Here is a 23,011-nt window from a genome sequence, read left to right as displayed (position 1 = left end):
TTCGCTCTGGTCGTTAGGACTAGCGGATGCAGTATAGAGGCAAAGTACACAGTTCTTGAATCAAACAGCGGAGTTTATTCACACATTGGTGTATAACAAAATGCAGATAATATGTATCACAAAACGCAGCTGGCTTGGTGTTTGTTCACACACAAGGAAAGTCCATAAACAATAAAAGTTACCTTTTCTCCTGGGTGTTAATTCACACCCTGTTAGCAGTTCAGCCTCATCAAGTCCATAGACAGCCTGTTCGCCTTTAGAGGGGCCAGAGTCCTCCAGCCCGGCTCAAACCACAAATCCCAGCACAGCACACAGACTCCTGAGCTCTACTGTCAGAGGGAGGTAAATCCACCACACCTGGCAGTGCTGGCTGGTTTTTACGCCTGGAACATAGGGAGTAGTCACCCACCCAGCACTTTGACTACTCCCAGTAAGAGCCGTCCCGGATCAGCTATGATAGCCATGCTAACTCTCAAGGTGTCAATCAGCAATAGCTGCTGCTGACACACAAAATACCAGCTCTTACTTCACCGAGGCCAGGGAACCTCGGTGACACACACCTTCCATCCACGATGATTCCAGGAACCTTCTTACAGCTGAAATTCCAATTGTAATATGCACTGTGTGCAGGTGGCCTTAAAACTTAAAAGATGCACCAAATTTATTGTGCAACATTTCATGAGTTTGGGGACACAGACTTCTGCAAAACTGACTAAGAATTCCTCTCACGATAAACCTCCCCCATAGTGTCAACATAACATGAGGCTCAGGGGTCAGTGTGAAAACTGCAAGACTTCAGGATTGCTCTTTTTGTTTTATACAGACACGGCCGAGCTCCACAAGATGGCAGCAAACACCTATGATAATAATTATAATGTACCAGACTCCATCATGAAGAGATGCCACACACTGTTCTTTCTTATAAACTGGAGTTTTACTCTCTGAAATAACATTTGACAGTTTATGGAAATTTACATTATTTATTGACCTGCAAGCAAAATATCTGTAACTCACAGTTCATGTGGGGTTACAATCATCTGTAGAGTGTAAGCTCCCTGTACAAGTTGAGGCCTCAGTCACACATCTGAGGTCAGACTAGTGGAGCATTTTCACCCGTGTCCAGCCACTTACTGGCTCCGTGCCCATACAGATACTAGAACATTATACCCTATTATAAGTGTAGAAAGAATAAGCCAAATAATTTAAGAGAAATGGATTCCATCTGCATTAAACCCATGAAGTAATCTGTGGACAAGAAAAACAAAAACACAGGTGATTTAGATAAAAGGTAAATAAAATTGCCTTTTTTTTTTTTTTTAAAGATCTGGTTCTTAACGGTAAAGTCACCTGATAAAATCATCTATGTCCATAGATCGGGCCCGTTTTTCACTAAATCCGCTGTCTGTGAGGACCTTTCCAATTTTCTCGGCTATGCTGAAATCTTCTGGTATTTCCTGTGTCAGAAAGTGAACGTTTGCGTTACGTTTTGCAGGTAGGGCAAGGTCTTTGTATAGACAGAAGGTCTCGGGGGAGGTGCCCTAGATGCTGGGCCCCATGAGGGGCTGCTCTGCCTTGGCCAGTGGATTTGGATACAAGCAGCAAACTAAGGCCGAGTTCACATCCGCTTTAAGCTTTCCGTTACTCTGATGTCAGAACAGAAAATGGAAAATAACTGATCCGACTTAGGCTACTTTCACACTAGCGTTTTTTGCTGGATCCGCTTCCGTTACTGATTATACAACCATTTGCACCCGTTACGTACGGATCCGGTTGTATTATCTTTAACATAGCCAAGATGGATCCGTCATGAACGCCATTGAAAGTCAATATGGGAGGGATGGATCCGTTTTCTATTGTGTCAGAGTTAAACGTCTTGATCCGCATCCCAGGACGGAAAGAAAACTGCAGCATTCCGTTTCATTCAGTTACGTTTTATCCCCATTGACAATGAATTGGGACAAAACTGAAGCGTTTTTCTCCGTTATTGAGATCCTGTGACGGCTCTCAATACCGGAAAATAGAAACGCAAGTGTAAAAGTAGCCTTATAGCATCAATTGTGATCAGTTTGTATCAGACACCAGTTATTTTTGCAAAAGTAACTGATGTTTGACAGAACTGACACAAACTGATCTCAACTAATGCACAAAAAAAAGATGGATCTGTTATTTTTCTGTTCTGTTCTACTCAGCCTAGGGCCCCATTCACACAACCGTATTTTTGTTCTGCATCTGATCGGCTTTTTTTGCAGATTGGATGTGGACTCATTCATTTCAATGGGGCCGCAAAAGATCCACATCCATATGTCTGTTCTGCGGCCTCGCCAAAAAGGGTCCTATTCTAGTCCGTTTTACGGACAAGAATAGGCATTTCTAACAGAGGGCACGGAACATGCTGATCCACAAAATGTGGAATGCACTTAGCCGGTATCCGTGTTCTGCTGTTTGCCCTGTTGAAATGAATGGATCTGCATCTACAAAAAAAGCGGATCAGACGTAGAACAAAAATAGGGTCAGGTAAATGGAGCCCAAGTCTTGGATACAACATTGCTGTGGTAAAGAAATGATACATGACCGTAATAAAGTGACAACTCATTAGTCATTCATTGCCGGTGACTTGAATCCTTTCTATTACCTATTTCATCCAGATTCTAAATAATACATTTCAAGAAATAAAGAAGTTGCAGCGGATATAAAAGATACAGGAAAAGACTGAATACACAACACAGGGGAACCCTGCAGCGTATTACCAATTACAATCAGGGATGAGCGGACCAGAACCTCACCAGGTTCGGGCAACAAAGGAATTCGATGCATAACGGATCCGTCTGGTTCCCGTTACGCAGGACGGAAAACAATCCTGCATGACGGAGACCAGACTGATCTGTTATGCTTGACTGTAGGCTTCAGTTTTGCATTCAGTCATCGAATTCCGTAACGGAATTCCTTCACTCCCCGAACCCGGTGAGGTTCAGGTCCGCTTATCCCTACTTACAATGTTGTGGAGGGAGCAGTGTATCCTGTAATTCTTCTCCAACAGCTCCTGGACTGCGCTGGATCTGCAAGACAACAGATTACAGAGGCTGGTGAGGAAGAGCATGGCTCCATAGAAGGTTTTCTTATCCCATAATGCCTCATATGGCCATCTCAGCTGAATGTTGTGATACCTTTCACTTACTGATCCATTGCTTCATTCTGGAGAAAAATACAAGGTACATGAGGGAGGTCACAAGTCACCATGTCCACCCATGCTCCTCCTGCATCCCGCCAGCCCCCCTCTCCTTCTTAAACAAGGCCAGGCTCCAACATAGTCATCTTGCCTGACCCCATCAATCGAGAAGGAGGGGCCAGGGTGCACAGAGAGGCTTGGTCCCGCCCTCGGTGCCCGTTACTGGTTATTTCCATATCGTACTTTTTGTCCAGAATGAAGCAATGGATCTGTAAGTGAATGGTATCATTCCTGAGCCAGCCCTACATTGTGCCTTTCCTGCGGACAGGTTCCCTTTAACCCCAGAGACTCCTGGCACCCCTTATTCCCCCCTGCCAACATGCAGTATCTGAATACATCATGAGAGAACAGGCACTGTTCAGCCAGCAGCCATAATGAGTCTACATCCCATTTAATATTCTTCAGAATTTAATGGCAGTTCCTGAAGCCAGACACTGACGGCTTATATTCAGGAATTAGAGACAATACTTACTTAAATGATGCACAAAGCGTTTTGTTTTTCCTTACAAACGCAATTCGTACCAATCCGTCCCATTCCTGAACAGAGAAGTAAGAATATTAGCCAAGGCCGCAGATGAGCACATAACCTTGTACAACACACATGGGTAAATAAATACTACGACCACAGAGCATGGGCAATTTCAGGAATAAATCCCACCGCTTATAGACTTAAGAGGTTGTCCCATGAAAAATATTTGGATCTAAATACCTTTTGTAATTGCATTTAATTAAACATTTTTTATAGCCATCGAGGTATCCAATAAAATGTTATCTGTATAGCACCACCTGCTGTTTGTTCTTCCCCTTTCTCAGTCCACCGTGCTGAGGTGGACACACTTTTTCAGCCCCATCCTTCAACTGCCTCCTGAGCTGTGATAGGGAGAGCATGGACACGCCCCCTGAGCTGTGATAGGGAGAGCATGGACACGCCCCCTGAGCTGTGATAGGGAGAGAGCTGCAGAAGGACACGTCCCCCGAGCTACCAGCCTGAAGAGAATCTAGCAGAACAATTGGAGCAGTGAATGGGGAGATCTCTGGATCCATGTGAGGTACAGGGCTGGTTCTGGCTTTCTTAGAAAAAGATTGTCATGTACTACATGATGTCCGATTTTCATTTTTACATTAATCATGGGACAACCCCTTTAATGATTTAATCCGTGAAAGTTTAAGACATTTATTCCCAGGGCTTCCATAGCAGTTACCCTATGAGTCTATTTCTCTGTATTGATCCATGTGTACAGGATACAATGGATGTGTAAGTAGCAGCATGATCCTGGTATTTGCAGTAATCTCATATAACATTATTTTACCCATTTTATAGACATTATAATGAGTGCCAGAGATTTAAAGGGATTCTCCGCAATTGATATATCGATGACCTTTCCTTGGGATAGAACGAAGGTGGTTCAACTCCCGGCACCCCCACCAATCTGCTGTTTTAAGAGAATGCAGCACTCATGTGAGATCTGCCTTCTCTTCACTGCTTACCGTCGACTTTTCAGCGCTCGCAGGTGTAATCACAGCTCCTTCACTTAAATGGGACCGAGTGTATCTACATCTGGGTCATCAACATAGGAAGCCGGACAACCCCTTTAACAGCTTATTAATCTTACCTTAAAGTTTATGGGAGGAGGAGGATTTCTTGGTTCTATTCTAACAACACTGGATTCCACTTTTGGAGGGGGTCTGAAGTTGTTCTTCCCAACCTACGACACAAAATAGAAGAATATTAGGAAACGTTACCCTGCCGACATGTAAACTGTGCTTGGTGCAGATACAGACAAGTCAGAAACTTATCAGTGAGGTTCACAAACCACTAGAACAAAAGGGCAGGTATACTCCGCCAAGTACTGCGCCTACAGTTCATAGGAGGCCTTATACACCATCTTCAGGTAGACATCCCTCTCAGAAGAACCTCAGAAGAGAGCAGCACAGAGGTGACGGAGCCGCCTTACCTTCATGAGGTGATCTACACGAGCCAGTAGCTGGGTGTTAATGGACAGGCGGCAGTACAGCTTGTCTCCTGGCTTGGCCACCAGCCGCATTGCAAACTCTCTCTGAAACATCAGCACCGCACATCTACAGAAAACAGATCTTTAGGTTTCAAAATTTCCACATTCTATGATCTTTCAGCAATTTGGTCCATGAGCCAAGAATTATTCAGAAGACCGTAACGATGCAACATGGTCATCATCCATATTTTTTTGCAGATCCGCGTTTTGTGGACCGCAAAATACATACTGATGTGTGAATGCACTCTTAGGCCTCATGCATGCGGCCGTTCCGTGCATTGGGGACTGCCAAGGCACGGGCAACATCCGTGCAGCGGGCCAGACCCTTTCAACTTGAATGGGTCTGTGGTCTGTCCACACCGCAAAAAAAAAAAAAAATATCACGTCATATTTATTTGCGGTGCGGAACAACGGAAAGAAACACCATGGAAGCACTCTGTAGTTCCGTTCCACATCTCTGGAATTGCGGACCCATTCAAGAGGATGGGGTGCACACAACCGGCAGTCGTGGATTGCCGACCCGCCGTTCGCAATACGACCATGGCCGCCCAACGGCCGTGTGCATGAGGCCTTAGCCTGAGAAGGCTAGCTGGGGATGGATGGTACACCTGAATAAAGCTTTCTGTAGATGCCCCCCCTTCACCAGGTGTACTGTCATACAGTGTTAACCATACAGTATGTGAACTCACCTGAAGAACGGTCTGTGAAGAAGGAGCTTGAAAACAAAGGGAGAGGAGATCTACAGAAGAAGAAAGAGAGCACAGTGAAAACGGAGCCTGTGAAAGATCCCATATGTGGATGGGGGAGGGGCACCTACAGTACCTGGTAAGGTAAATTGGCCACACACAGGTCAAAAAACGGCAGGTCAGTCTTTAACACATCTCCAACCAGGACTTGAAGTTTACTTGCAGCAGGTCTGGAAGATAAGAATACAGACAATACGTCACTCCTATGTGCTCTGATCGGACAAGAGACCCAAAAATAAGGTTCAAATAAAACTGCCTGAAAAATGTTATGTTAACAAGTAGGGAAATTACTAACAATGGGGTCACAGTGCCGACACTTCATCTAGAAGCCCAAATCACCAAATGTTCTCTAACAGATACATGAAATGACATCAGTGTTCATCTCAGTGCATGTCATTATGACAAGCAGAATGCGCCATCTAGTGGCTTCCTGTGGAACTGAAACTTTTTTTTTTTTTATAAATAGGTTTTAGGATTTATTTAATATAGCACTGTCCATTGGTTTCCTAGATTTCTATATAAAAGTTTTTTTTACTGTATAACACTTGTTTTCATCTGTAGTGTGGAGATTTATCAAACTAGTCCAAAGAAAAAATAGGAGTATTGCTTACAATGACCATTCAGCCTCCAGATCTTAATTTTCAGCTGCCCCTTTTAACTGTGTGCTGACCACCCAATGACAATATCCTTCCGGGCGGTCGGCACTAATCTCTGCAAAGACATTCCTGAATGTCCTTGTAGAGTTTGCACGTCAACCGTAAAAAAACACCATCCCTGCCCCCCCCCCCCCCCCTTCGCTGTAGAGAAGAGCCAGATCAGTTCTATCAGTTCTGCAGTGAGGCGGTGTAGTTTTCCCCAAGGGGCCGTTCTTTTATATTTGTACACACTGCGATAGCGCCATCTAAGGCTACTTTCACACTTGCGTTCAGAGCGGATCCGTCTGGTGTCTGCACAGACGGATCCGCTCCTATAATGCAGATGATGTGATCCGTTCAGAACGGATCCGTCTGCATTATAGTTTAGAAAAATTCTAAGTGTGAAAGTTGCTCAGACGGATCCATCCAGACTTTACATTGAAAGTCAATGGGGGACGGATCTGTATGAAATTGAGCCATATTGTGTCAACTTCAAACTGATCCGTCCCCATTGACTTCCATTGTAACTCTGGACGGATCCGTTTGCCTCCGCACGGCCAGGCGGACACCCGAACGCTGCAAGCTGCGTTCGGGTGTCCGCCTGCTGAGCGGAGGACAAACGGTGCCAGACTGATGCATTCTGAGCGGATCCGCATCCACTCAGAATGCATTAGGGCTGGACGGATGCGTTCGGGGCCGCTTGTGAGAGCCTTCAAACGGAACTCACAAGCGGAGCCCCGAATGCTAGTGTGAAAGTAGCCTAACCCAGTCAATGACATCCAGCCACACAGTCACATAACCAATATGTATAGTAGTAATGCAATAAGAGGTACAAGTACTGTTATATAATTCATCAGACATCTTAAAGGGGTTTTACAGGATTTTTTTAACCGATGACCTATCCTCTGGATTGGTCATCAGTATCTGATCGGTGGGGGTCCGACACCCAGGACCCCCACTGATCAGCTGTTTGAGAAGGTACTGGCACTTGCAGTAGCATCACGGCCTTCTCACAGCTTTGCCTAGGCTGAGAGACTCCACGTTCGTCGCTCACGTGGCCTAGGTGCAGCTCAACCCCTATAGATGTGATGGGGCTGAGCTGCAATACTATGCAAGTCGTTGTGCTTGGTGACCTGAGAGAAGGGTGCGTCGCTACTGTGAGCACCGGTGCCTTCTCAAACATCTGATTGGTGGGGGTCCCAGGTGTTGGACCCCACCGGTCAGATACTGAAGATCTATCCAGAGGATAGGTCATCAGTAAAACATTCTGGGAAAACCCCGACCGATGTAGAGAAGGCGGCGAAGTTCCAGCACAATGGATACGTACGTGCCCTGGACTCTCTTCTGGAGCTCCGCCACAAGTCGTGTATCAAGTTCACAAGCAACAACCTGGAACAAATCAGATAAGAGATTTTTTTACGGTGTTAGGGTCACGTATATTTCACAACGGACACCAAGTGGGCGCCCAGGATGTTCCCAGCATCTTGTGAACTTCTCCAGCTAAAACCGTCAGCTTTTTACACTACAATACTAGCAAAACTGGGACAAAAAAAAAAAAAGTTGCACTTATGAGACGTTTCTGCTGATTTGTGTTGCCTTAGTTTTGTAGAAATTGCAGCAAAAACTATGATAAACAACAACAAGCGTGAAAACATTTCAAAGCCAGATCACGGCTTCCTACATTGGTGATACATAAACGTTATTAAAGGGGTATTCTGGCTACTGGCAATTATCCCCCATCCACTGTACTCGGGTATCTCTGGCAGTCCTGTAGAGATAAACAGTGGCAGGGTGCATGCTCAAGCAGAATTGGTGGGCATCCCAAGAGTCAGACCCCCACCGATCAGTTAGTTATCCCATACCCATTGGATAGAGGACAACTTGTAGCAATCGGAATACCCCTTTACAGACCTTTCAGCTGTCTGCTCTTTGCCCCACTGGAGGCAGGAGAGGAGAAACCGATTTGTTAGTCCTCTTCCTGTGACATCTACAATGGTAAGGCTTCATGCTGGAAAAGTTTACTCCTAAGGCCACGTTCAGGCTGACCCCTGCATCCACAGCCCCACAAAATGGGCAATGCCCCTGTGGCCACCCAAGAATTGACATGTTCGGAGAACTAAGGTGCAGATTTCTGGGACAGTTATCCTGGATTTAAATGAGGAAAACAGACAAATCCTTTAAAAATAAATAATCTGTGAACAATCGCCGAGGCTCTATGGGATACAGCACCCTGAAGACAACAGGGGCGATAAATATATATATAGGGCTAGTCCTAAGCTATCCAGCATGTATACATAAGCACCATCTAAAGGTGTGTGCACAATTCATGATATAGTGCAAGATCCATCAACAGCAGGTGAGAAGGAGCCTTCAGTTCCTGAGAGGTTACTGGAGAAGTGACAACTGGGTAGATATGCCAATACCTCTGCATGTAGAGACCGTAGGTATATCAGATGTGGACTCCAGGGGGCACGCTAATAAATAGCTTACCTTTTTGGCTTTCTCTAATAACTTGACAGTCATGTTCCCTGTGCCAGGACCAATCTCCAGCACGACATCGGTTGGTCGTATGGCGGCCTAGAAGACATGTACAGTACACCAGTCAGCACCCATGTGTCACCTCTGCCTATATGTGGTGCAGGGATTGTACCAACCTTATCAATGATGCTGTTCACGATGAGCGGGTTCTTCAGGATGTGCTGCCCAATACCTGTATTGAACATAACCCCTAAAAGGGAGAAAGGAAATCCAGAAAGCTGCGTTAGTTCTTCAGATATCAATTTTATGCATTTTGGTCTTAGAGGGCATCTGTCAGCAGGTTTGTACCTATGACACTGGCTGACCTGTTACATGTGCCCTTGGCAGCTGAAGGCATCTGTGTTGGTCCCATGTTCATATGTGCCCGCATTGCTGAGAAAAGTGATGTTTCAGTAAATGCAAATGAAGATTTAGGAGCAACAGGGGCGTCACCCTTACTCCCAGAGGTCCTGCTCTTTCTGCAACTGCCACATCCTCTCCACCTTGAGTGACAGGACCAGGCAGTGAAAACTTTATTACGCCTGGTCCTGTCAATTAAGTTGCAGAGGGCGCAGCAGTTGCAGAGAGAGCAGAACCTCTATGTGTAATGGAAACGCCCCCGTTGCTCCTGGAGGATCATTTGCATAAATTAAAACTTCACTTTTCTCAGTAATGCGGGCACATATGGACATGGGACCAACACAGATGCCTTCAGCTGCCAAGTGCACATGTAACAGGTCAGCCAGTGTCATAGGTACAAATCTGCTGACAGACGCCCTTTAACAGGGCTCCAGATGGCAACGGAAAATATCATTTGGATCCTAGATTTCTAGTGTTAGGATTCACAAGGGATATGTCTAATACAGAGCTCCTCAGGCAGCGCCCATGTACTGCTGATGGAGCACGCCAGGAGGCAGATAAAAGGGATTATGAGCACAGGATCAGACTACACAGGTTTATAGTCTGTAACCATGGCGACACATTGGTCTACATAGGAGCTGGAGACACAAAATAGCAAATTCATTTTTAACCAGTTACAGACCTCCCATAGACTATACACATTTACATTAACTCCCCATAGATGTTCCTTCCAAAGTTAGCTGCTGTATAGGGGTTGTGCAGGAGCAGAAGCCATTGAGAAAATGGAGGTTTTTGTTTTTACTGCTCCTGCCTTATCCATTGCTGTATATAAAGCATACAACAAGCACTGTGCACATCTGTATGCAAATGGATACCATTCGTAGACGCATCTGGATGCGGATCTGTCTCACAAATGCATTGCAATACCGGATCCATCTCTCCGGTTGTCATCCCAAAAAACAGATCAAGTATTTATCTTTTTCACATTTTTAAAGGTCTTGCATGTGCAGACCGCAAGACCGGATCCGTTTTTCCGGAACACTTGGGGCCTTAATGCATTTCAATGAATCCGGCATTCCGCCAAGTGTTCCGGAATTTTGGACGGAGAAAATGCTGCAGTATTTTCTCCGTCCAGAAACCGTACAGTGACTGAACTGAAGACATTCAGAATACATTAGGATAAAACTGATCAGTTTTTTTTCCAGTATTGAGCCCCTAGGACGGAACTCAATGCCGGAAAAGAATAACGCTAGTGTGAAAGTACCCTTAGGTGTATTCACACCTAAACTCCAGCTTATTTCCAGATTATCAAGTCCGCAGCTTTACCAGAGATGGCCTTTCACACCAGTAGCCATCACCCCAGAGATGTTCCATGTCGGGTGTGTTCACTGCAGAGGAAATGTTCCAGGTGCTTAGACAAGGGGCTCTCATTTGGAAATAACACAGAGTTAGTACTAGGGCTCTGGGGAGAAAAAGTTTGGGTAAAATCCGGGACAGATATTGCATTCACACATACAGCCCCTCCAGGTGAACTCCAGAAAATGTCTGGATTCCACTGTAAGTGTGAATGGGGCTTTAGAGATCATGTTGAACGCCAGAAGTCTGCATGAGCTGCTGCATCTTATCAGACCCAGATCAGCTTTACAGTCAGGTTGTACAGCCTTTTACAACCTCTCTGGGGCTATAATACATCAGGCCCAAGTTATAGGGGAAATCAGCTTATAAGGAAAAGAATCAAATACCTGAGCTAATAATCGGGTATTTTTAACATTTTCCCCTAGTTCAAAAAACAAACATATTTTAACACAGATAAAACCATGGCTCCTGAAAAATGGAAAATGAGGCTGGTCTCGAAGGAGGAGGGGGTAAATGGTCCAGGATTTTCAGACTTGGAAAAAAAAAAAAAACTCCAAAATGGTTGCAAAGAAACATCCCCTTTAACTGGGTGCCAAGGGCGGATAAAATGGGGCAATGTTTTATTGATTTTGCCACATTTCGGCCTATAGAGTGGGCAACGAATTCTTGAACCTGTCTGCATCTGCGGTGCTTCTGCTAAACTGTGCCCCATTTTTGATTGCAAGAAGCCGGTAGTAAAATGACATTTAGGCCTGTCTCAGACTTGCATTCCGGCAGAGGATCTGAATACCAGAAAAAACGTTTTCGTTTCGTCCTCATGCATTCTCAGTGCTCCAGAAAAACAAACAAAAAAAAAAAACAACAACATCAAGAAGCCATTGGCTCCTAATCGGAAAAATTTAGGAGCCAAATTAAATATTTTAGTCGCCAAATTTTTGTTGTAACATAAGGGTCAGAAACTGGGTTTTCTTTAGCCTCTTGGCTATTAGTTTTTTCATTCATAAACCTCCACATTGAGCTCCCAGCAGCAGATAGCAGCTGGCGCTTCTGGTGTGACACCACCTGGGCACATGGTCTTTAATCCGCAGAGGCTCCGTTCCGCCATTCTGTCCCTGGCACTTCATGAGCAGTCGGCAGTGGTGCGTGCTTCCCTGTTCCATAAATGGCAGTTAAATTATCGTGCGTATTCATAATCATTAGACATTTTTTAGGGAGAAAAAACGTACAGGCGTCCATGACGCTTGTACAGTCGTTACTGTGACTAGGGATGAGCGAATCGACTTTGAATGAACCAGCCGAAGTCGATTTGCATAAAACTTTGTTCCCTAATTGCGACCTCTCCCGCTCACCATGTCTGCGACGCTGCATGCCTAACCCTGCTGTTCTGTCGAGACTCCACCTGAAGCCTGGCAGGTAACAGCCATAGTGTAATGAGGAGCGCCGTGCGACCTCTCCTGCACATCAGCCGAAATGTGCATACAAAAAGGAGGGGTGTAAAGTGGTTGTCCCAAATGGCCATTAATTACATAACCACAAATTAGATGAGCCTGGGGCTACATGGTGACTTTGGCCCCTTGCAGACGAGCGTTACTCCCGCAGCGAGTCCGCAACACAGCACCCGGCCTGACCTCCCAGCACTGACGGAATCACATAGCATTATGTAACCCTTAGGCCTCTTTCACACGGGCGTCATTTTTTTTGCCCGGATAAGAGCCGGGTGCGTTTCGGGAAAATGCGCGATTTTTTCTGCGCAAGTGCAAAACATTGTCATGCGTTGCACTCGCGTGAGAAAAATCGCGCATGTTTGGTACCCAAACCCGAACTTCTTCATAGAAGTTCGGGCTTGGGATTGATGTTCTGAAGACTGTATTATTTTCCCTTATAACATGGTTATAAGGGAAAATAATAGCATTCTGAATACAGAATGCATAGTAAACCAGCGCTAGAGGGGTTAAAAAAAAAAAATATATAATTTAACTCACCTTAGTCCACTTGCTCGCGAAGCCCGGCATCTCCTTGTGTCTCCGCTGCTGATGAACAGGACCTGGGGTGAGCTGCTCCATTAAATACAGGTTAATGACCTTCGATGACGTCACTCCGGTCATCACATGGTACGTCACATGATCTTTTACCATGGTGATTCACCATGGTAAAAGACATGTGATGACCGGAGTGACGTCATCGAAGGTCCTTAAACTCTATTTAATGGAGTAGCTCACCCCAGGTCCTGTTCATCAGCAGCGGAGACACAAGGAGATGCCGGCTTCGCGAGCAAGTGGACTAAGGTGAGTTAAATTATTTTAGATTTTTTTTTAACCCCTCTAGCGCTGGTTTACTATGCATTCTGTATTCAGAATGCTATTATTTTCCCTTATAACCATGTTATAAGGGAAAATAATAATGATCGGGTCTCCATCCCGATGGTCTCCTAGCAACCATGCGTGCAAATCGCACCGCATCCGTACTTGCTTGCGGATGCCATCCGATTTTCACACACCCCATTCACTTCTATGGGGCCTGCGTCACGTCAAAATCGGAAAATATAGAGCATGCTGCGATTTCAACTGAACGCACAAGTGATGCGTTAAAAACATCGCTCATGTGCACAGCCCCATAGAAATGAATGGGTCAGGATTTAGTGCGGGTGCCATACGTTCGCCGCACGGAAAACTCGCCCGTGTGAAAGGGGCCTTACAGTTCTGGAATGTATTGGAGAACACGGACAGCATTATGTCAGTGTTATCCAATACATTCCAGAACTGTAAGGCCCCTTTCACACGGGCGAGTTTTCCGTGCGGGTGCGATCCGTGCGGCGAACGTATGGCACCCGCACTAAATCCTGACCCATTCATTTCTATGGGGCTGTGCACATGAGCGATGTTTTTAACGCATCACTTGAAATCGCAGCATGCTCTATATTTTCCGATTTTGACGTGACGCAGGCCCCATAGAAGTGAATGGGGTGTGTGAAAATCGGATGGCATCCGCAAGCAAGTACGGATGCCGTGCGATTTGCACGCATGGTTGCTAGGAGACCATCGGGATGGAGACCCGATCATTATTATTTTCCCTTATAACATGGTTATAAGGGAAAATAATACAATCTTCAGAACATCAATCCCAAGCCCGAACTTCTATGAACAAGTTCGGGTTTGGGTACCAAACATGCGCGATTTTTCTCACGCGAGTGCAACGCATGACAATGTTTTGCACTTGCGCAGAAAAAAATCGCGCATTTTCCCGCAACGCACCCGGCTCTTATCCGGGCAAAAAAACTCACGCCCGTGTGAAAGAGGCCTAAGGGTTACATAGCATCATAAATCAATATAATGCGATGTGACCCCCGGCAGCGCTGAGAGGTCAGGCCGGGAGCTGCGTTGCGGACTCGCTGCGGGAGGAACGCTCGTCTGCAAGGGGCCTTTGGCTGTGACAAACATCACAGTGCAGCATGGCCAGTAGTGAGAGGGGTCATTTTGGGACCTGCACATTGTCATGACAGCCCCAATAATCCTCACAACTGTAGGGTTGCAATGCGACCCCATTCACTGTCACGATTTGAAACCCTGCCCTACACTACGATGATTGGCCGTGCTGGCACACAGACATAAAGTGCACCAGGCCGGGGACAGAACTGCTAGTGCGAGGAGACAAAGCCCAGCGTTACTGGCTGAGCGCACTGCAGCCGCCCACCATCATTGCCCTCTCTTCTCCACCACTTACCCTAAGGCTACTTCCACACTGGCGGTCCACTTCTGAGATCCGTTTCAGGGCTCTCACTTGCTGCCCAAAAGGAATCAGTTCAGCCCCAATGCATACTGAATGGATAAGGATCCGTTCAGAATGCATCACTTTGGCTGCGTTTGGTCTCCGTTACGTTTTTTAGACGGTCACTAAAACGCAGCTTTTTGGTGACCGTCTGACTATGCGGAGCCTAACACAATATGGTGCAATTGAAAACGGATCCGCACAAAACGCGAGTGTGAAAGTAGCCTTACATGGGGGGGCCACAGGGCACCCTCAGCACATGGCGCAGTGTACGCAGAACGCTCACCTCCGTGCGCCACATGACTGAAAAACTGGTCGACTTTAGCTGCCCCTTGTCTATGGAGCAGTCGGCAGTGGCGCACGCCCCGTTTTCATAACTGAAAAGCAAGCTGCTGTGTTCAGCGGGGGAGAAGGGGGGGTGAGAGGAGCAGCAGCCAATGGCACGGCAGCAAGCCGATACTGACACAATCAGCAGCCTCCTCACTGATAACAGATCTGTACGGAGCCCTGTTATTGGACTGCTGTCTGCAAGACCTTTCTTCTTAAAGCGGCAGAGCAGCGGAGGGTCTAGGCGCAAATGGCGCCCCGATTCTGGAGCCCCGATTCTGAATGGAAAGAGATCCGTCTTGGCAGCATTCAGTTTTGCGACTGGACACAAAACCACGGCAAGCTACGGTGTTGTGTTTGGTTAAAAAAACGGATCCGGCACTGAAAACAAATTAGTCAATGGTGACGGATCTGTTTTTTGCATTTTTTAGGAGACTACGGTCCTGTCACCCACTGACTTTCAATGTATTTAGCGACGGATCGTTTTTTTTCCGTTTTGATTTCACACAACCGCATCCTAAACGGAACGGATGCGTCCTGATGTGCAAAATCAAAACGGATCCGTTTAATTGCTTTCTCTGACGGATCTCGATACCAAAATTTGAGAGTTGTCAGCTGTGACAAGTTCCAGTTGTCAGCTATATGCGGCGCACTAACATTCCTACTAACATTCCTAAATACGCCGAGCCGCAGTCTATGGCCATAATCGCACTATGCCTGCCACAACAGCATCACAGGAAGGTGACAGGTCTCTGATTACATTATACATAGCACGGGGCCTGCCCGGCAATCAGCACCCCCTGGGCACCTACCCTGGCTCCTGATCTCCTGGTGCTTACGACTCTTCTTCTCGGACTTGACTTTCGGCATCTTAATACAGTTTCCCCGAGTACACACCAACAACGTGCTGAACTTCTGTCCGGCGCGAGGAGATGACGTCACCAAACGCAGCCACTCTCGCCAGCGGCATGCCGGGAAGTGTAGTTCTGGTCTTCTCAAGTGAATTTTGATTGAGGGGAGTACTGCGATGAAAACAGGGCATACTATACCGCGGGTGTAGATAACACTGGACTGGACTATCCTGCTCGAGATAATGGGGGAGTAGGGTCTCTCCTGGTAGAAAGCGTCCCTCAGCTGTGAGGACGGCCTCACTCTCGCGATACTCACTCTTCTCGCGCGGCTCTCAGCCTAGTAGACTGGCGCACGCCGGGACTGGAGCAGTGAGGTGAGTGCTACCTGTGATCAGTGAGCCCGTCCTCATCCCAGCAGCATGTCCCCGCCGGGACCCCCCAGTGCTGCAGAGCAGACCCGGTCTGTGCACGGAGGTGGGAGCTCTGCAGCCTATGCCGGGATAAACCAGTATAACCAGCGCGACACTGGGAGTTTTGTAGTTGTAGTTCTTGGAACTTGCCAGGGGCACACAAGGCGGTTCTAAGTGCAGAGGATCACACAGTGTGACACAACACATTACATCCATATCACAGACTGCCACAGTGCCCCCAGTACAATGCCAGAGCCAGCCACAGTGCCCCCAGTACAATGCCAGAGCCAGCCACAGTGCCCCTAGTACAATGCTAGACTCATTACCTCCATGCCAGAGCCTGCCACAGTGCCCCCAGTACAATGCCAGAGCCAGCCACAGTGCCCCTAGTACAATGCCAGACTCATTACCTCCATACCACAGTGCCCCCAGTACAATGCCAGAGCCTGCCAGTGCCCCCAGTACAATGCGAGACTCATTACCTCAATGCCATAGCCTGCCACAGTGCCCCCAGTACAATGCCAGAGCCTGCCACAGTGCCCCCAGTACAATGCCAGACTCATTACCTCCATACCCCAGCCTGCCACAGTGCCCCTAGTACAATGCCAGACTCATTACCTCCATATCAGTGCCAGTCACAGTACCCCCAGTACAATGCCAAAGGCATTACCTCCATAACGGTGCCAGCCACATTACCTCCATACCACAGCACCCCCAGAACAATGCCAGATCCATTACCTCCATACCATATCTAGCCACAGTGCCCCCGGAATCCATTGTAGTGATTTTTGGGGGGTAAGTTTGCAAGAGAATCTTGGTGCAGTTGCTGGATAAATCTCCTGTGAATGTAGTCTCCTTACCAAAGGTTTTCTGATCAGATTCAAACCCACAGCCATGCTAACCACTGAGCCACCCACCGTCCTGCATGGCGTGATTACTTCTCTGATATAGTAATTAGCACGGCGGGGGATGATGGGAAAGTTAATAGCACCGCCCCTCTCAGAGAGAGGTTGCCAAAACGTAGCCATCAAACGAAGAATCGGGGTCAGTATAGGAGCCGGTATCTTATATGGACATTTATATGCGTTCAGACCGCCGCTTCTGTATACACTGCTGTACACATAACTGGTATACAGAGCCTAGAATTGTGTGATCGGTACGCTTTCTACACCCTGGGGTGGTATGAAATGTTGGATTTGATGAGGTTTTGGGGTGTAATCTCGAGGCCTATTACACACAGCAGTGCTGGTTTTGCAAGGATTTTTATTTACTGTGAGTTCCACCTATAACAAGCCACGTGGGCAAAAAACGGAGTAATCCATGGCCCCCTCTTATTATATGGCGCCCCTCAGAGCAATCCTCAGTGAGTGACTAAGGTGTAATGAAATGGATCAGAAGCAATGGAGCACAGTTAGCGCCTGTTCACATTATGTTTTGGCCCTGTATTTGGTTTATGCATCAGCAGGCCTGGAGACTGTTAAAGGGGTTGTCCCGTGACCAGAGGTCGTGATATATTTTTTCCGGAAGAATAAAAATACTCCTCTTACCATTTTTGAGGAGTATTTTTAGGTGAGGAGGAGTACCAAATCTGCAGTAATAGAAATAACTAATACGTAGGCCTACATAATATTAAGGGCTTGTCCGCATCTGCATTGTACGGGGCTCTGTCGCAGATTCTGTCAAAGACTGGACAAAAACTGAATGGACTCCATGATAGTCAATGGAGTCTGTTCAGTTCTGGTTGGGTCAGTTATGTGTCCGATCCAGCACTTGCAGAACAACAGAAATAAATAGTGGTGGTGTGAACGTGCCCTAAGAGGGGGTATTTATGCCCGGGTACTATTACTTGTTACGGCAGGCAATTATAGCGAAGTGATAAAGTACAGTTCCATATAGTGGATTTTCCCTGTACTTTTTTTTATTTTTAATTCCTTCCTTCTTGTTTTCTGAGCCAAATGTATAAAATTCCATAACATCCAATTTCAGAATAATAAATAATGAAAAATAATTATACACAGATTGATACAATTAACCCCTTTTACCCACCCCCTCCCTTAATTCACTTCTGCGGGATCCGACCGTACCTTAATTACTCTACAGATGTCCAGGATTTTTTTGGGCGGAGAACCTACCCTTTCAACGCCGCTCTCATTTTCTTGCTATTATTCTATAGGAATCAATGGTATCCATCAAGGCCCTCCACTCGCAGAAGGTAGGGCTATTTTTTAGTGCCCCAGTATTTAACAATCAAGGCCTTTGTGGCCATAAACCCCTCCAGGCTTTTCCCCATACTTAATCACAATTCAGACAGGTCAGTCATAAAAGGGACGGCCTCCCTGACAGAACGAGTAGGCCGCAGCAGCCCTCTGGTTATAGGTGGCATACAGCTGCATCTATGGGATCTACAGGCTGGGTCCCATTAGCACTGGGACCCTGTCCTTGTCCGAACCAGTGGATCCTATGACATGTCACACGGGAGTGAAGCAGAGCTTCTCTTCCAGCCTAAGTACTTCAGAAAGGCCTGAGAGCCGCAGCAGGGCCCTGGCCTTCCTGCCATTGCCTGCCGCACACACACCCCACATGTACAGAACAGGGCAACGTCAGAACACCCTCAGAGCATACACGTACTGGAGGCTGCCGTGCCACAGCTCCCTCTGTGCCCATACACCATGGATGAATACACACACTGTAGAGATGACAGCTGGTGCCCCCCTACCCACAGCGCCTCTCACCACAGGAGAAGAGGAGTTACCTTCCTGGGCTCATCCAGAGCAGGAAATCGGCCCAGGTTTTGACTGAGATAGAGCAATACCTTTATGTCACCCAGTCGCAGGATGAAAGGCTTGGCACAGTCCGGTATTATACAAGTTCACAGCATCCAGTAATCCTCAGAACATTCTTTTGGCGCATTGTCAGTGGCACACATTGTATGGAAGATACCTGGTGCCCCCTACAGCGCGTCTCACCACAAGAGAAGAGGAGATAACTTACTGGGCTCATCCTGAGCAGCAGCTGGGACCGAAGGACGAGCGCTGCTCTAGTTTCTGCGCATGGTGCCCGAGTGTTGTAGAGTGTGGGCAGCACTGGCTGCCCTGTGCAGATGGTGTGCACATATAGATCGCGCGCTGCAGCTTTACAGTAGCGTGCCGAATGGTCGAAGCAACCAATAACAAAGCTGCTTGCTGTGAGGAGCTTTGTTATTGGTTATGTCAGGCACAGGCAGCATCGCCGCGCTGCCTGTGCTGTTCACTGCGCGCCCTGAGCTGCTGAATGTAGGGGAAAAGTCTAAGACATATTGGTACGTCTTAGACTTTTTTCAAGGAGTGAAATGGTCTGAACAGGCGTCTATGGCGCTTGTACGGGCTTTATTGCGGCCTCTGCCCGTGACAGCGATGTATACTCTATAACTGGCTGATCAGCGGGGGTCTGACCTCTGGGCCCCGCCAGTCACTAGAACGGGGCGTGTGCTGCCTGTTTCAATGGATTGGCAGACATTTCTATATTCAACTCGACGAGTACGAGAGCTTCTGTGTGTCCACATGCAACATGGGCCCTCTCTGTAGTGATCGTCAGGGGCCCCAGAGGTCAGACCTCTGCTGATCAGACACTTAGGCCCTATCCTGTGGACAGGGGATAAGTTGTCACAGAAGAACCCCTTTAAAAGAGCGTCCTTTCGGCCTCCGTCAGGCTGGTAGGCATTGGCAGTATGGAATAGTGTAACCATGTGCATCCAACGTAGGGTTAATTGTCTCAGGCCCCTTACACATATCTGTGTCCGTGATGACGTCTGTGTTTCATCTGTGTGTCAGTTTTTTCATCATCCGTATTTGGGCTCATGCACACAACCATATGTATTTTGCAGTCCGCAAAAAATATGGATGACGTCAGTGTGCATTCCGTATTTTGTGGAACGGCCGACCCCTAATAGAACAGTCCTAACCTTGTCCGTAATGCGCACAGAGTAACTTCAGCTTTTTTTTTTTTTTTTTCCCGGACACATTGAAATGAATGGTTCCGCATATGGTCCCCAAACAAAAACACAGAATGGTCACGGAAAGAAAATACGTGCATGAGCCCTTACCCATACTTACCAATGTTTCAGTTGGTAAAATTGGGGCATTTAGACCCCGCCCCTGCCTGGGAACACCCACTTATGCCCATTTTCAGCAGACGACAGCACAGATTTGCCGGGACTGTCTCTGAAAATTAAGGACAGTCCTGTCAAATGTGGGGCAGTTATCAATATCCAGAGCATCTTCTACCAATGGACGCCATGCGTGTCAAACCATAGGCTTCAATGGGTCTGCGCCATGGACCAAAGTAGTCCGTGTCGCCGTTGTTTTTCCACTGACCCACAGATGTGTGAATACACATGTTTAAATCCATGTGTATGTGTAATGAATGTGGAGAACTGGACCTGAACCCTCAGTATCATACAATTCGCAGTGGGGGAGTCCTACGTAAAACAGGTCCGTATTATGAGGCGAAGCCGGCCTTGTTGTCCGTAGCAGCCAATCAGGGCTTAGCGTACATCTCCTAAAGTGCTATGGAAATATGAAAGCTACCCTGTGATTGGTTGCTTTGGGCACAGGCCTCATTGCAGGAAGGGGAGCCCGGGATGATGTCATTTTTAGGCTGGGTTTCCATGTTTAGGTTTTTTGATGAAATCTGGGAACAAATCATAAATGGGGAGGACACGTATAAGGCCTCAACCACACAACTGCCTTTTTTTTTTTTTTTTTAATTCCGTATTTTATTAGTTTTTAGAAAAAGACGTACATTGTTAAACATAATAAAAGACAAACGGCTACACAATCAGCCCTATACACGGTCACGTTAACGACATTAGCTTAGCCGATATACATACACAATAAAATAACAAACAAACAAAATTAGACTAAACAAAAAACATAAAAAGGACACAAAAACATACAGTGCAATCGTTAGGCAATTTTTGCACAGGTATAATTTTATATAGGTATACTTTTATATATACTTTTATATTTTTATATAGCAGGGGATCGACCATATATTAAATATACTTAAATGTGTCAATCAGGGAATGATAAAGCAAGCGGAGAAACTCTCCATACCCCCCATTCCCTCTCAAACCTCGCAGCCGCTTCTCCAGCTCCCGCCAGCGCACGCTCATGTATATAAGTAGAATTTAGCCTACGGATGATCTCCGTTAGGCAAGGAACATACCGTGACTTCCAATTTTTAACTATGGCCAGTTTGGTTGAAAGAAAAAGGTGTCCCAATACCACCCTCCCCTCACATGGTATCCGAACCAAATCAATCCATAAAAGAGCCAATGCGGGAGATGGCAGGAGCTGGAAGCCCATTAGATCCGAGGCAAGATAGAATGTAGCCCTCCAGATATCCCGCAACCTCGGGCAAGACCACAAAATGTGGTACAATGTACCCCTATCGCCGCATCCCCGCCAACATAGATATGAACGGTCGGGAAATATATGGCTCAGGCGATCCGGTGTATAGTACCACCTTAGTGTGGTCTTCATCAAGGATTCATAATGTAAAGCACATCTAATATTTTTATTTATACAGGTGAAGGCCATAGACCACTGCTCATCAGTGAACTCCAACCCCAAATCTCTTTCCCAGGAAACCAATGGTGTCGTTTTAACGAATAATCCCTTATCTCCCATCATCATATACAGAGGCCTCAATCGTGTACCTTGTGGCGGAGCCACTGACCACAAACTAAACACTTCCCGATTGCACACCAGATTAAACGGACAATTAGCTTTAAAAAAAATGTCTAATACACAGGTATTTATAGAAATCTGTGTGTGGGATCAGGAACCGCTCATGAAGATATTCAAAAGGGCAAAGGGCGTCCGAAATAAATAATTTGGAGAGAAGGTCCAATCCGCCCAGCGCCCAAGACGACACCGAAATATTCGGAATAAGAAAATTGAGTACAGTTACTTGGGCGCTGGGCGGAAAGGGTCCAGACCCCAAAGTACATGATCTATGGAATCGAAGCCAATTTTCCAAAGCTATGCGTACTAACGTCGGGAGGGGTGGCCAATTGAATGTCGGGTAAAGAGCCGCGAGTAGGAGGGTTTTTTAATTCCTACCAGGAGATAATATTGATTCTATATGTACCCATTGTTTCACCTCATTGCCCACCCACCATTTCCTTAATTGTGATACCTGCGAGGCTAAGAAATACTCATAGATATTCGGGAGACCTAGTCCACCTCGAAGTTTAGGTCTCTGCATTATTGCAGTTGCTATTCTAGGTTTATGTCGTTTCCAAATTAACGCATTAATCAGCTTGGAACACTTCTGAAAAAAGCTACTTGGGGGGATGATAGGTAGTGTCCTAAATATGTACAGGAGTTTTGGGAGGGTAAACTTCTGAAAGGATGCGATACGACCTACCCAAGACACCTCATACTTGGCCAATTTATCAAGATCCCTCTCCAAGATTTTTAATAGTGGGACATAATTTGCCATGAATAACTTCTTTAATGACACTGATTAACTCACAACTGCCTTTTTCATCTCTGTGCTATCCACATTTTTTGCCGACAGTGGAGGCTACTTTCACACTAGCGTTCGGGGCTCCGCTTGTGAGTTCCGTTTGAAGGCTCTCACTAGCGTCCCTGAATGGATCCGTACAGCCCTAATGCACTCTGTGTGGATGCGGATCCGCTCAGAATGCATCAGTATGGCTCCGCTTGCAGCGTTCGGGTGTTTCCGCCTGGCCGTGCGGAGGCAAACGCATCTGTCCAGAGTTACAATGGAAGTCAATGGGGACAGATCCGTTTGAAGGT

General features: G+C 46.6%; 2 protein-coding genes across 3 annotated transcripts in view; one reads left to right on the top strand and one right to left on the bottom strand.

The window, feature by feature from the left end:
- Positions 1-457: 457 nt before the first annotated feature.
- DIMT1 (DIM1 rRNA methyltransferase and ribosome maturation factor) lies at positions 458-15,940 on the bottom strand. Its single transcript, XM_044276161.1, has 12 exons — positions 15,757-15,940; positions 9,274-9,347; positions 9,110-9,196; positions 7,947-8,008; positions 6,061-6,154; positions 5,928-5,977; positions 5,182-5,305; positions 4,840-4,932; positions 3,699-3,763; positions 2,993-3,056; positions 1,348-1,454; positions 458-1,245 (listed from the first exon to the last, which is right to left on the bottom strand). Exons 1-12 carry the CDS (start codon positions 15,812-15,814, stop codon positions 1,203-1,205), a joined length of 921 nt encoding a protein of 306 aa, XP_044132096.1. The 5' UTR covers positions 15,815-15,940; the 3' UTR covers positions 458-1,202.
- Positions 15,941-16,051: 111 nt separating this feature from the next.
- IPO11 (importin 11) overlaps positions 16,052-23,011 on the top strand; it is a 482,369-nt gene continuing 475,409 nt past the window's right edge. For both annotated transcript variants that reach the window (XM_044276158.1, XM_044276159.1), the window contains exon 1: positions 16,052-16,169. The gene's annotated coding sequence lies outside the window, so the exon portion shown is untranslated. The remainder of the gene's footprint in view (positions 16,170-23,011) is intronic.

The sequence above is a fragment of the Bufo gargarizans genome, chromosome 1, assembly GCF_014858855.1.
Source record: "Bufo gargarizans isolate SCDJY-AF-19 chromosome 1, ASM1485885v1, whole genome shotgun sequence".
Lineage (NCBI taxonomy): Eukaryota > Metazoa > Chordata > Amphibia > Anura > Bufonidae > Bufo > Bufo gargarizans.
This window is presented reverse-complemented; position numbering and strand designations above follow the sequence as displayed.

What these genes read in the sequence shown, in the direction of transcription:
- DIMT1 (XM_044276161.1), bottom strand. Translation starts at nt 15,814, where the DNA reads ATGCCGAAAGTCAAGTCCGAGAAGAAGAGTCGTAAGCACCAGGAGATC. An exon ending in CAGAAGAGAGTCCAGGGCAC is followed by an intron (nt 6,155 to 7,946) that starts GTACGTATCCAT and finishes CTTATCTTCCAG; the next exon opens with ACCTGCTGCAAGTAAACTTC. An exon ending in ACTGCTCCCTCCACAACATT is followed by an intron (nt 1,455 to 2,992) that starts GTAAGTAGGGAT and finishes TTTCTGACACAG; the next exon opens with GAAATACCAGAAGATTTCAG.